This window comes from Cyprinus carpio, chromosome B17 (assembly GCF_018340385.1).
Source record: "Cyprinus carpio isolate SPL01 chromosome B17, ASM1834038v1, whole genome shotgun sequence".
Taxonomy (NCBI): domain Eukaryota; kingdom Metazoa; phylum Chordata; class Actinopteri; order Cypriniformes; family Cyprinidae; genus Cyprinus; species Cyprinus carpio.
The window spans coordinates 20,938,331-20,953,932 of record NC_056613.1 but is presented as its reverse complement, the minus strand read 5'-3'; the positions used below and the strand labels follow the sequence as shown (position 1 = coordinate 20,953,932).

The window sequence follows — 15,602 nt, the reverse complement described above, 5'->3', positions numbered from 1 at the left end:
AAGCTTAGTGTCTTCGGAACACAATTTAAGATATTTTGGATGAAAACCGGGAGGCTTGTGACTGTCCCATAGACTGCCAAGTAAATAATAGTGTCAAGGTCCAGGAAAGTATGAAAAGCATCGTCAGAATAGTCCATCTGCCATCAGTGATTCAACCGTAACATTATAAAGCGACGAGAATACTTTTTGTACACATATAAAACAAAAATAACGACTTTATTCAACAATTTCTCTCCTCTGTGTCTCTCCCCACATCAGTGTAGCGCCATTTTTGAGAATATGAGCTGGAGGCAAGCGGCGTACGCTATACTGTGTCAGCCGTCTTTCATACCTTTCTGGACCTTGACAGTGTATTTTACTTGCCAGTCTATGAGACAGTCACAAGCCTCCTGGTTTTCATCCAAAATATCTTAAATTGGGTTCCGAAGAAGAATGAAGCTTTTATGGGTTTGGAACGACATTGGGGTTAATGATTAATGACCCAATTTTTTTTTATTTTGGGGTGGAGTATCCCTTTAACTCCAAAGGATTTATAGTTTTTTTTTCTTCTTCATTTTCAGTTTTAGTATTTATGCATTGCCTAAATAAATATGCATTGTGTTTTTTTTTTTTAATTGCAAGAAAAATTCTATTTAAGTTACAATTGAACTTCCTGTGGTGTGTGGCCATTTCACTTCAATATCTAACTAAATGTCACCCACATTTTAGCAGGACACTTGTGTTGTGTAATAGTGTGCTGATTACTTAGTGTGCGTTGTTTTGACAATACCCATCCAACCTTTAATCCTGGCCTCCTTCTCTGATGTTACCACTGCTAATCACTGCTGCCCTGAACTAGGGCTGAAATTGAGTTTCAACACAGTGCTGATAGACATAGATATGGGTGTTACAACCTCTTTGTGACATAACGCTCTCCTAATTTGCGCAGCGTTGACAGAAATCCACTGAAAAGCTAGATCAGTTGCATGCACTGAAGCCCTTATCACATTTAATAACTGGTCGACTCGGGTCAAATCATGATGAACACACTGATATGGCAAGTTCTTGGCTTTTCAGTCATGTTTGTGATCATGGTAGACCTGCCAGTTCCCAGGTTTGGTCTCCACAGTCTGAACTGGCAGGAAAAAGCCCAGAGCCCAACGGGAACCGAAAACATCAGTCAGGTTGGCACGCCAGGTCCCACGACTCTCTGACAGCTGCCCTTTCTGCAGCTCGCACCAGGTCTGCCCTCGGGCTACTAGTAGAAGCTGCTGACAGCAGAAACCGGCGCTCACCAGTCCGATACCCAGCCAGACATACAGCATTATAACCAGAAAGAAATGGAGACCTGAAATCAAACCTGAGGGGAGAAAAGAAAAATGTTCTTCTCAAGGATATTTGAACTACTGTAGGAAAGCCTCAAGCAAACAAAATTAAACCTACCGAGGAAGAAGTAACCTGTTGAGAGCGGCAGAAGAGTGAGGAACGTCAGTGGGTTCTCAAAGGAAATGGAGTATTCCGTTGTAAGATACGCCACCCCGATTACCAACGAATACAGACAACAGCAGGACGTATAGATGCTGAACATAATAAAGTAGCGCATGTTCCTATTCCCGATGCAGTTTCCTGTGAAAAAGCAGTGGTGGTCCCGTTTTAGAATCACTTTCTTACACACTTTACAGAAGTGGCGTCCATTCAGGAGGTAGTGGGCGTCAATTCGGTCCGGGCAGTCGGGTGAACAGACTGGAATTACTGCCTCGTTGGCACTCTCAGATGGGTACCATATAGTCATTGTGTAATTACCCAATGCGTTCCCCATGAAGAAGAGAAAGACAGCGATGTGGACCAGCATGGTGGGATTCAGCGCCACATCTGGACTTCGGAAAACAGTGGGCATGAAGAGGAGGAAGTGGAGGGCGAATGTGACCACTGTTGCAGTGTAGAAGTATGCAGGTGCAATCGTGTTGAGTAGTCTGAGTTTTACCATCCTGAACAACATGCCTGTGTTAGATTAATAAAAGAATGTCTTAATTGAGAAAATGCATTCAGCTAAAGATGATAAAATGATACATTTCATGATGGCCTTTGAAGCAATTCAACCCTATTGAATGAAAATGATAAAGGAAAGTTATATGTTACTGACATGCTTTATGATGCTGTAGAGATTTTAACTGGCTGTCAATAAATAATTTTTCTCGGCCAACAAGTATCAAGCAAGTTCAAACAAAATTTGTGTTACAGTATATCTGAACCAAATGAAATTTCAGATATAAAGGTGTAGTGTATTCCAATATGTTTCCCAAAAACTTCCCAGAACTCTTCCATTGGTCGGCAAAACAGATAGCCCCGCCCCCAACTCACGCCATTGGTTCAGTCTATGTTGCTAAGTAGGGGTAGTCTATAACAAAAAATAAGCAATGCTGGAACAGCCACAGTGTTTACATTTTATATGCTGGAATAAATTAAATTTGTCTCTTAATCGTCTCTGCACATTAAACTGTGACTGGATTTAGTATTTTTAACAGAAAAATGAATGAATAAATGCATGCATCAGCTTGTATACAACATATCATCAAGAAACGGATAGCCTACATAACCCTAAAACCCTCAATCGCTCAGAAATCACATTTTTATACAGACTACCACCTTACACAGAACAGAATCGACATCATTTAGGATTTAAATATATACACCATGTTTTTATTAGTAATAATGAAGCTAAAATGCATTGTTTTCAGACAATGGAGTGAGAAGAGATGTGATGAACCGTATGATGCATTAACTAAATAGGTATATCCTAGAATTAATCGCAATTTCAAATTTTTATACAAACGTATATATTACAGACAGGGTTCGTGACAAATAGATTAAGGAAGAACAAAGCCTGAAGCATCTCATCTGTTTGAAACAGGAGCTTGATGATGATATTTCTGGGTTATTACCTGACGCCGGCTAGACCAGAAGAGCCTCGCTCACGCTGCTAGGACAGATTAGCCTATAATTCATTCAGAAAAAGCAAATCAGTTATAATTTCGTAATACTGAGAGCATCTGTTCGCGGTGTGTCTCGGTAGTTTAGCACCGCCTGTTGGTGTGGACACAGCATCCAGCTCAACTGGAAATAAGAAAAAACAGTCAAACCTGTATAGCTACACTCGTTATATGAATATGTTTAGGTGTTTATTCATTATTCTGCATTACTATGTGAGTTATATCAATATTTTATATATGTATGCCGCTGAATAATACTGTTTTCCACACAAAATGTGCATTTACAACGTTCACCAACAGATGGCAGTGCAAATCAACGCTTATTTTAAGCAGATAACGATTATTTAATTATTTCTGCAGCGTTTGATACACGTAAAACCATGCCTTAAGATTTAAAATGAGCATTTTAAGACGTGGTTCGTGCAAACAAGCCCGTGTCTGCGATACGCAGAGACACAACGTCAAAACTTTTCGTTTTCGTGTTTGTTGAAGGCGTGTCTCTTTCCAGACGGTCCCTGGGCGGTGGGCGCTCCCCGAGTGCGCTGGTGCTGATGCAGACAGACAGAAGCATCCAACCGGACGTACACCACAGGACGTGTCTGAAAGGTAAGCCGCACTATTGTTATATTCACCTCGCTTCTGATGAACTATTCTCAATTATATCCTTCAAGAAAGGATTCAGCAAACGACTCAATGATTCATTCCGAACTTCAACGGGTTTTAAAAGTGGGCGTTTTGATGTAACAGTTATAGACATTGCGTTTTAAACGCTATTGCTGCAGAGACCTGGGCTATGCTCGGGTGCTAAACACAGAGGAGGGGTGATACTTAAATAAATGAACTGCTTGAGGTGTCTGGCAATACTATGGGCGTATTGATGACATGAGAATGGTTTTACTTTGGCTTGTTTGTTTACCGTCTCATGTACAACATCTCCAGGAGCCCCGCTGTTATTGTGCGCACGTTGTGCGTTCATTATTGTGAGATCCTAATATTATCTTTTTAAAGTTATGGTTGCTGTGCTGCTGCTTCTGCTTCTGCTGCTGATAATGGCTGTATTAGTTCTCACATGCTGACAGCTGGGAGTTTAATGTCTGGATAATGTATTGAATGGGGATCAAGTCAAAGCTGCGCGTTACAAATCAGAGGATGGGGGCGGATAGATTTCTCCACGCTGTTGCCAAGAAGCTGAGATGATGCTCAAGCAGATAATCATAATAACTTTCACAATTAGAAATGCAGTCTCTAATCATCCCTTTGAGAATCAAACATTACTTTAAACAGGTAGAGGAGGAAACACACAAACCTGCCAGGGACATGTGCTGGTTATATCAACACAAAATAAAATAAAGTAGCCTAAGCCTGTTTTCATTGTTTCATAACAATAAAGCATATTCTCAAATGAAATAATCACAATGCGTTATAATTTATTATTATTATTTTTAATTTATTTGTATATAATAGCCTAAGTGCAGAGATGTCATTAATATTATATAATGGCTATTAAACATAATGATTTTACTTAAATATTTCATTAGAGGTCATTGTGATTGTGAAAGTGATTTATTAGATTTAGACATTATGGTAGTATATTGTTGTGTACCTCCTTTAATTTAAACAACTATGACTAAAAAAGTGATGCAGTAACAAAAACACTGCATTATAGTCATGAAAATCTAGTGAGAGTAATCACTGTGCTTAAATGGAATTCGTTAAAAATAGCCTATTTTAATAAAATGTCTAATCACTGTAAAAACTAAACGTTCCTGGAGGCACCTTTTGGGGTTCTTCACTTTGCCACACCAGCGGAACCCTCTGTAGAGCCTCTAGGCACCGTTCTGAAAGGGGTGGCTGTCCGAGGAACTTTTGACGGTTTGGGTGCTTCGAGGCACCAAAAAAACTGTAAACAAGTAAATGTGACTCAAATATCTTAGAACTTTAAAAAAAAAAACCTTTTCATGTACCTAAAAACTAATACAATTGAAATCAATAAATTCAATTACAAATTTAATTAAAAATTTATGTACAGTGCAATCAATAGTAACATTTTATTTCCTGTTCTAAATGGAGGTCACTCTTTGGAAAATTCACACAGGAGATTTTAAGAGATTGATCAGCGTCAAGATAGCTGTATGTAGCTTAATAAACCTTTTTCACATTTCCAGGTTTCTCAGCAGCAGAAGTTGTCATGGTTGGGTAAACTTCGAGAGCAGTGAATGGGAGAGTACCACAAATATATTTTTTGCATTCTCATTTGCTCAAATAGCAAAAGAAAAACTCTATGATAGCATTTTCACGTCTTTCAGTCAAAGGAAAAAAATTGACAGAGACTGATAACAGCAGTCAGAAGAGAGAACAATGTCAAATTTATCTTCCCTCCCAAAGACGCTGCATTAGAAACACCCTCGCATTAGCCTTAGCTATTTTTTTTTTTAATTTGATACACATGTGATATAATACAAAGTATAGTGTTATAAATGAACATCATTTTTTAAAAATCAAAATATACAAAAATTGTGAGGATTTACGATGCTGATGACCGCTGAAACGCATCATCAGTCTTGTGAAAATGGTCCATGATCTCCTCCTGAATGTCCAACAGATACAGCAGAAAAATAGTGCACTTTAGTGTACTTTTAACTGCTTTTCTGTATAATGTTGAACAGAACATAGAGGTGCATCTCAATAAATTAGAATGGCGTGGAAAAGTTCATTTATTTCAGTAATTCAACTTGATTTTTTAATTTTGTGTTTTTAATTTATTATGTGTATATAGTATGTTTTTGTTTGTGTATTTGGTTCTTTTAATTGTGATGATTTTGGCTCACATTTAACAAAAACCCACCAATTCACTCATCTCAACAAATTAGAATACTTCATAAGACCAACCAAAAAAAAAAAAAAAAACATTTTTAGTGAATTGTTTGCCTTCTGGAAAGTATGTTCATTTACTGTACATGTACTCAATACTTGGTAGGGGCTCCTTTTGCTTTAATTACTGCCTCAATTTCTGCGTGGCATGGAGGTGATCAGTTTGTGGCACTGCTGAGGTGGTATGGAAGCCCGGGTTTCTTTCACAGTGGGCTTCAGCTCATCTGCATTTTTTGGTCTCTTGTTTCTCATTTTCTCTTGACAATATCTCATAGATTCTCTATAGGGTTCAGATCTGGTGAGTTTGCTGGCCAGTCAAGCACATCAACACCATGGTCATTTTAACCAACTTTTAGTGCTTTTGGCAGTGTGGGCAGGTGCCAAATCCTGCTGGGAAATGAAATCAGCATCTTCAAAAAGCTGGTCAGCAGAAGGAAGCATGAAGCGCTCCAAAATTTATTGGTAAACGGGTGCAGTGACTTTGGTTTTCAAAAAACACAATGGATCAACACCAGCAGATGACATTGCACCCCAAACCATCACAGACTGTGGAAACTTAACATTGGACTTCAAGCAACTTGGGCTATGAGCTTCTCCACCCTTCCTCCAGACTCTAGGACCTTGGTTTCCAAATGAAATACAAAACTTGCTCTCATCTGAAAAGAGGACTTTGGACAACAGTCCAGTTCTTCTTCTCCTTAGCCCAGGTAAGACACCTCTGACGTTGTCTGTGCCTTAACAAGAGGAATACGACAACTGTAGCCAAATTCCTTGACACGTCTGTGTGTGGTGGCTCTTGATGCCTTGACCCCAGCCTCAGTCCATTCCTTGTGAAGGTCACTCAAATTCTTGAATCAATTTTGCTTGACAATCCTCATAAGGTTCTCTCGGTTGGTTGTGCATCTTTTTCTTCCATACTTTTTTCCTTTCACTCAACTTTCTGTTAACATGCTTGGATACAGCACTCTGTGAACAGCCAGCTTCTTTGGCAATGAATGTTTGTGGCTTACCCTCCTTGTGAAGGGTGTCAATGATTGTCTTCTGGACAACTGTCAGATCAGCAGTCTTCCCCATGATTGTGTAGCCTAGTGAACCAAACTGAGAGACCATTTTGAAGGCTCAGGAAACCTTTGCAGGTGTTTTGAGTTGATTAGCTGATTGGCATGTCACTATATTCTAATTTGTTTTTGTTAAATGTGAGCCAAAATCATCACAATTAAAAAAAAACCAAAGACTTAAACTACTTCAGTCTGTGTTCATTGAATTTATTTAATACACGAGTTTCACAATTTGAGTTGAATTACTGAAATAAATGAACTTTTCCATAACATTCTAATTTATTGAGAAGCACCTGTAGTCACTCATAGTAAGGTCATGTCGGCAGGTTAGTAGCTCCTCACCATCAGGAAAGTCTGCAGTGCTGCTCACACAAAATGGGTCTCCTGTTATTACCACAGTTGTTGTGAGATTCTGTGTAGGCTGTTCATTGAAAAAAAGAGGGATTTACATAAAATTAAATAACAAAGTATTTACATTTCTTCTTTTAGCACAGGCTTTTTTCAAAGTATCTTAAAAATGAGGAACACCACAGGTATTTTTTTTGTCATATTAGTGCATTGATTAATGGTTGTGGACTAATTAAATGCACAATGTCTATTACAATAACACACACAGTGTATGTAATGTGTGTGTGTGTACACTGTATATGTATACACACATGCACAAACTCAGACTTTCCTCATTTATTATATACAGTCATCAGTAGCTGTCCATATTTGAGGTGTCCACTACAGAGCCATATTCATGAAACAATTGCAGAATGCATTTTTTTATTAACTGCTGAATAAAAAAGAATACATGGATAATTTTTTAACTGTTTCATTCAGTTCAATGTAACAGTGTATACAGTCATATATAATTTTGGATTAGGCCAACATGAAACACTATTTCAGTTTTTTCAATGTCAAATAAACAAATAAAAAAATACTTATATAGTGCTGCTCTGTGAACCCTTTGAGCATTTTAAGAGAACTCATGTATACTGGAAGTTCGGATGAGAGGAAATGCTAAAAAAAGAAAAAACGTTTTTATGTAAATTACTCAAAAAATAGATGATGGTTTTTACAAATAAGACCTTCCAGGAACCACTGCAGTGTTAACATATTTTACAATAACTAAAAATTGAGTTCCTCCAGGAACCTCCAGAGCACTTTGAGGTCTCAGTGTAATGAAAGGGTGACTCCAGAACCTTAGAACTGGAAACAAAGTGCTTCTAGGATCCCATGAGTTCCTGCAATACTTGCAAAGAGTAGTTCCTCCAGGAACCCTATTATGAGAAAAAGAGCTTTGAGGCACTTAAAATAAATTTTTAACCTTTAGTTTTTACAGTGTGCAATGGACCATCCAAAGGTTTGGGGAGGAAGTGCTTCATTATTATGAAAGTGATGTTATTTCTAAAAATCGTCTTCAGTTACTACAGCATTTATTTATTTGTTTGTTATTATGGATTTTTGAAATTGACATATTGTTCATTTAAACTCCTACTGTGCAACCATAAAGAATTCATGGATGAATAATAACATATTGTAACATTGTGTTATCAAGAGGTTTTTCAGTACCCAGCATGCTTTGCGTGAGCCTAAAGGGCATGAATAAAAGTAGACAGTTGAGGGTTATTCTATGTTTTTTTGAGTGATATGAGCAGGGGAAATGTGTGACTGCTTAATGTTCCGTTATGCCAGCATTTAGAAAGGATTCTGTTTTTTTAGGATTTTTAGAGTTTGCTACTGTGCTGAAGAGTGAGGTTTGTGCTCTGTTCAGAGAGAACTATGCTAACATTGGCTTTTCTTAGTAAAACAAGGTCTCCTCTGCCTTGTACCACCCACCTGCATCCTTGGCTACAATATCTGCTAATTTAACAGGACAAACCAGTATAATCATGCTGTTCACCAGCAAAAATAAGATAATAAATTTGGCCTTCTGCTAATGAATCAGCAGGTTGTTAATGTGATTTTTCGGCTTTATTCCATGTGCTAACCAGGTGTGACACAGCAGTCTTCAATGCAAATCAGATCTTTAATCAGATACATTTTTTGTGCCACGACAACAAGACATCTATAAAAAGTGAAGCAATAAAAATGTGGAAACAAACCTGCACACCAAAATCAAAACCCAGCAAACATTGGAAAACAACTATGCTAGTATTGATTACCTTTAAAATAGCAAACCATCTCATCACCAGTCATACTTTATACTCTGACAAGCTAAAATAAGATTGTAAGCCTCTGTGGCATTTGCAAGACTTGTCATGCTTTCGGAAAGAAGTCATCTCTAAATCAGTGGTTCCTCTACCGAGCGATAAATACCTGACATTTGCAGTCTTCCTCAATGGCCAGTGTCCATCTGACTATTAAGGATAAGACGCAGTTACGGCACCTGTCACCAGTCAGATTTTCCATCTGCTTTACATATAAATGGAGCATCTTTGAATGATATTCAGCGATGCATGATTACCAAACTGACTGTATAAAGCAATTAATAGTAGTCGAAATGTCACTGCACTTGTGACAGAATGTTAGTTGAAGCTCATAATTGGATCATGAATAAATCATCAGAATGAACACCTGCTCTTGGCTGATGTCTCTTTCGGCTCCCATTCCTTACTATTTTCATTAAAGAAGAAATATTAGTGGCACCTTGCTGGAATTGGTTTTTGCTTTGCCAGTTGCATCAGAGGGGTGAAAACTTTTGGCTCTTATATAATGTAGCGCATGGTAAATCTCTCAAAGTCTCCTTTCTGTGTTTCTTTTTTTAATGTTCCATGTTTGTTTGGTTTCTACTTTATCAACAAATAGCTTATATGTGTGTGTGTGTGTGTGTGTGTGTGTGTGTGTGTGTTCATATTAATATACTATTTAATTAAAACAAGTCCATTAAAGTCTTAGAAAGTAATTCTGTACAGAGGCAGAACAAGAAATAAAGCACCAATAGTATCACCAAAAAAACACAGCATCTTGCTTAAAATTTCCCAAGTGCCAAAAACAACCCAATATTTAGGTGGCAGAAATGCACCATTCTTATTCTTTTTCTGCCATTTTTAATGTTGGTTGGAAAAACCATGGCAAAAATATGCATTTCTGCTAAGTTTACATAAGATATAAACCATCATTTTAAAATATGTTTATGATGGTACTCGTGTTAGACTAGAATGCATTAGTATCTCTATTCCATGAGGTTTAGAAGAAATGTAGAGCAAACCGTAATAGCAATCTATAAAACATCATAAACTATAACACTCCAAAAAGACAACAAAAAGATCAGTAAAATCTATGATGTGTTTATAGATTAGTAAATGCATTTACTACCATGATTAAGCATTTTACTAACGGTTTAAACAGCACGACGCTACAATCTTCAATTCTGGACTTCCACAACAATGACAAATATGAATCATAAACATATTTACCTCATTAATACAATGTGAGGGAAGAGGCAGATGTGAGTAGACATTCACAAATGAATAACTCTTTGAAAACAGCTGTTACAAATCGTGCCAAAAACATTTATTTAGCCAGCAGGTGTGACTACATCAAGAGAGGCTTTAAACAACCTTATTTTAGTTCATAATGTTCTTTCCCAGAGTTTGTAGACATGCTTCTTAGTCATTTTCCGAGACTGCTGCTTTCTCTCCAGTGGTTCGGTGATCAAAAGCTTGTAATACATTACTGACAACACACAACAAATAATCCTCAGTAAAATATGTATTTGGCATCTCTACGCAGCACAGGCATGAATATTTGATGGTGCACTTGGCTGAGATTGAAAGTTGATACATCCTTCTGCAGTATACTAAGAGCCACAGAGGCTGGAGCGTGAGCTATAGAAAGTTCGCATAGGTAGTGGTTGGATATGATTTCCTTTTGCATAATGACATCCAACAGCTGGCATGTAGACCGTTTCGGGCCTTGTTTGTCAGTACTTTATCATCATCTGCTTGATTTGTTGTGTAAGGACCACATACAGGTTTGTTTCTAATATTATCTTTGGTGCAATATTGTCTCGTTTACACTTAGGACTGCATATGCGGAGGCTAGTTGGATGGTCTACACTGAAAAATAAGCTTTTCTATGCTGTTTGAGCATAAGAAACAACATTTATTAGACAGTTGTTGTCAGATTTCATTGGTGATTTCAAGGATGAAATTGAATCGTAAGTTTGGTGAACAGCTTTTGTGGATTTAATGTTTCCCCATTCAAAGAGTTATACGCTATAGTTGCATGACTGAAATAGATGCCCAAGAAGTGTTTCAAAGATAGCTGTTGAGTGAAATGACTTACCTTAAAGGGACTCTGGTTCAGTTGGAAGTTTGTTTCCACCACTGAATAGAAATAAAAAAGTCAATTGCAACTTATCTCACAATTCTGACTATTTTCTCAGAATTTCAATATAAAGTCACAATTGCATGTCATAAAGTTGAAATTGTGAGATATAAACCTGCAATTTTGACTTTTTCTCAAAATTGTGAGTTTATATTTTGCGATTCTGACTTTATAACACGCAATTATGAGTTATAGTAAATTGTTATAAAGTTAAAATTGTGAGATATAAACTTCCAATTGTAAGAAAGTAGTCAATCTTTTTTAAGCAGAATTGGACTTTGTGAGTTTGTGAGTGCAATTGTGAGTTTATACAACCCAATCTCACAGCAATTCAAACATATTTTATGAGGTGGCTAATTTTCACAAATTATCCAAATTCGTACGATTTGTAAAAAATCATATGTATGTTATGAGGTGGCAAACTCATAGGAATTCATATGAAGGACCACACCTAACCCCAATCCTAAACCTACCCCTCACAGAAATTGTACAAAACGAGGGATGTCATACGAATTCATATGAATTAGCCACCTCATAAAATACGTACAAATAGGTCATGAGGTAGTGTTGGTTTATATCTTGCAATTGGTAATAGACTATTATGGAATGCACAACATTGAAGCTCAATATTGCAAAACTGCTCAGAAGCAGATAGAACCTTATAATTCCAAGGAGACGAAATGTACAGTCGTTTTAGACCATTAACAGGACATAATCATAGAAGTATATTATTAGAAAAATCAAACAGCTACTTATCAAATAAATAAATGGATATTGATCAGAGTTACTGAAAAGACTGATTTTGAAAATAATAATAAAAAAAATTGCCTATGTGAAAAGAAAGAGAGCACAGAGTAAAGGCCCCTTCCGAAGAAGGAAGAAAACTATATAACATCAACACCAATCCACGATTATAAGTGATGCAGTTATGTCATCTGTTGTTTTAAATGCTTAGCTTTTTAAAGTTGGGAGGATTCTAATTGTCTGGTTATGTTTTTTTTTTTTTTCATCAGTAGGAAACAAATAATTCCCAAAGTGAGGAAAAAAACAAAAACAACTTTATTTTAAAACTGGTTTCCAGAACACTCCACATATTTGCTATTGGTCGTCAAACAGCCACGCTATCTAATCAACCTATGAATGGCTTACATATAGCTAGTTGTTCAAATTAAGAAAATAGGCTAGTGCATCATCAAAAAAATGACTTCCTTTACCTTTAATATTGGCTTGGCTGATGCAATTTGCATGTGTGTGTGTGTGTGTGTGTGTGTGTGTGTGTGTGAAAGAGTGAGTGATAAGCCAGATTGCTGCTTTGATGTCACATTACTGCATTCATGACTCACATCCTTTCAGTCAGGAATAGATCTTAATAGAACATAAAGAACATGCTGAAATAATTACCACTGCACAGTTTATGCAATAAGATAATCTATATAAATGTGCATCACTCAAAAAGATAATTGAATGGGATGACGGGAAACCATAATTAGCATGGTTTGCTTAGGCAAGCATCAATTACGCGGGGCCATTTTGGCACGCTAAATGAATTCCTTGTGTATAGTTATTTTACAGACGTGTCATTCGTTTAAAAATGTGTAATTTCAATATATCCTGCATCAAATATTTGTCTTTCTGATCACCATCTTTTCTTATGCTGAAAGCAAGGAACAGAGGTTGGACTTATTAATTAACAAAACAGAATTATCGTAAATAGGCCTACTAGTTTCCTAATCAGAAATTGGACATTAACAGCGTATTTACAACTATGAAACTCATTGGCTGCGTCTACATTAATCTAGATACATTTGAAAATGGCGTTTTTATTTTAAAACACTAGCATTCATACACAAGTGGTCATATGTTGCGATTTCAATTTTTCCTTTCTCTTTTTAGTGTTACAAGCTCTTGGTGCATAAAGAAGATCTGTAAAGTAGCAAAGACTAAAGTCTCAAATCCAAAGAGATATTCTTTATAAAAGTCCACGCCCCCCTGAAACGGCTTGTTTAAACACGCCCCCACATGTCTACGTCACTGCGTGGGAAGATTCACAAAACTCTGCCCAAATGTTCATGCAAAGAAAGAAGGCGTACATTTTATTCTCGCTGTTGCCGCCGGCGCCATTTCATGGAGAAGCTGTGTTTCATTTTGAAAGTTAAACTACTTTGTTTGGCCTTCCAAAAGAGCATGATATCCGCTTCGTCATGCCTAGAGCTGATCCGTGATGGTCGCTGAGGAAATACATCAACTTCGCGCTCACCGTGGACGAAGCTGAGTCCAGCCGGGGGTCGTCACATGTGGTTGGCGCGAGCCCCGGCCGCTTCTTCAACGAATCCGCCGGCCGTTCCTCATTATAGCCGCTGGCTGGCGCTCACTCAAACCGCTGGCCATTCCTTACTCAAGCCCCCGGCTGTTCCTCACTCAAGCCGCTGGCCATTCCTCACTCTTTGCAAGGACAGTCTGGTGCTTCTGACTCACGTTATGTAAGTAGGTTAACATATGTAAAGGATTTGCCACTGATGATTCAAACATGAATTTTGAGCAGTGTAGAATAGCACTTATTGTTTGTCATTTCTCCGATCACAGATGCAGACATGGTTTATGTTTACGCAGTGTGATATGCAACGCAACGCGTAAAAAGACAGTATAAGTCATTATAATCAGTAATTATGTCCCCACTGGATGCAACAACTGCCTCGTTTGTAATGGGATTAATAGTTTTTGTCCTGTCATGCCGGTGTTCTGACCGGGACACGCCATAACAGTATATGAGGGGCATAACATTTCTGTCAGACGCTTGGAACATTTGGCCAATCACAACACAATGGATAGCTGGCCAATCAGAGAACACCTCGCTTTTCAGACCGATGAGCTTTGTAAAAATCAACGCGTTTCAGAAGGTAAAGTAAACTTTAAAAATAGTGTTTTTTGAACCTAAAATCGCATAAACACATTTCATTACACCAAATAATGTTCTTTTTAGCATCATCATATGACCCCTTTAATGCGCATGCTTAAAAATCCTCAAAAAAGCTCACTGAGACAATACAGACGTAACCGACATGATACATTTTTATGCAATTCTTCTGCCAGGATCATTTTATTTAAGAAAATATCTCACCATTCACTAACGCGTTCAGGTTGCGTTCACTCACGATTGTATGTCTGCTCTAAAACGCAACTGCTCTTATGTTTTGCAGCAAACGCAAGTAAATTTTCTGTCATCTTTGCAGGACTGTGATATGAAGAGTGTACAAAGTAACACATTCGTACCAATAGTGTTAAAATGAATAGCACATAACAGGCACAATACTGGTATAAACAAAGATATATATTGGTACAATATGTGTCACATGACTAAACATGCGCCATCATTTCACAGTCCACACTACAATGTAAAAAAAACTGTGTTTTCAAATGTGTCCACTTTGGAGAGCGTTTTCAGAAATCTCCTTGACAAAGCTTTCTTGATATATACAGTATTTGAATACTCTAAGTGAGATTCCAAATTGTAGGGAAGCAATGAAAAGCACAGCACATGGCATATAGGGAACATATGTACTTTGATATTGAGTCAAATGTACAGTATAAGAAAAAAATAATTCACCTTAGGAGTGTTGCTAAGCAGTTGTGGGCAAGTATAAAGTGCACTACATATGGTAAGAAGACACATGCATATTTTAAATGAACCATATCATACTTATTTTCACATTGTACATCACAACTGTTTTTATCAAGCTTTTAAGTATTATGCATTTTACAATCATTTACATATTGGACACCTAGAATCTGTGTGATTCAAGTTTGATGATGTAGCAGGGCATTCCAAAGGAACAAATATTATCAAGTGAAGTGAACTTCTACAGACACCCCATGCTGAGTTTGTAGGGAGCTGTGAAACTGCGTAGGGGCCCTGTGAATTGTAACACGGCTTTAAACATTGATGCTCAGCAGCATTTGTGCTGTGGACACGGACACACAGTAGGCTATAGAAGCCACCAGTAAGCAACCTAGCAACTGCTTAGAAACATGCTACAAACACTCAGAACACCTTGAAGACCCTATAAAAACTATAATTGCTATACTACAATAATTCATATCTATATTAATATAATTGTATAACAGCAGCTTTTATTAGGTTGTTCTTATATAATGAGCATATTTAATTGCAGCAAGGCTTTGTCATGTGGTCGATTCATTATGTCACCAAGTCTGCTCCAGGACTGTGAGCTTTATGAGCTCTAGATTGATGAGAATGGGAGTTGTGGATGGTGGGGTGTCTAGAGGAGGGCTTCTTTCATCTTGCCAGGAAGCCTCCTGGATATTCTGTGGCTAATCTATCCATTCAGTCACAGTGAATCAAGCCAAGGGATTCCCGTCTGAAGTA

General features: G+C 37.5%; 2 protein-coding genes across 2 annotated transcripts in view; one reads left to right on the top strand and one right to left on the bottom strand.

Moving 5' to 3' along the window:
* Positions 1-504: 504 nt before the first annotated feature.
* Positions 505-3,079, bottom strand: zdhhc22 (zinc finger DHHC-type palmitoyltransferase 22). The gene is made up of 3 exons (XM_019120982.2): positions 2,922-3,079; positions 1,423-1,980; positions 505-1,339 (listed from the first exon to the last, which is right to left on the bottom strand). Exons 2-3 carry the CDS (start codon positions 1,976-1,978, stop codon positions 1,053-1,055), a joined length of 843 nt encoding a protein of 280 aa, XP_018976527.1. The 5' UTR covers positions 1,979-1,980; positions 2,922-3,079; the 3' UTR covers positions 505-1,052.
* Positions 3,080-3,364: 285 nt separating this feature from the next.
* The window catches only part of tmem63c (transmembrane protein 63C), a 48,857-nt gene continuing 36,619 nt past the window's right edge, over positions 3,365-15,602 (top strand). Inside the window, exon 1 of the mRNA XM_042742759.1 lies at positions 3,365-3,575. The gene's annotated coding sequence lies outside the window, so the exon portion shown is untranslated. The remainder of the gene's footprint in view (positions 3,576-15,602) is intronic.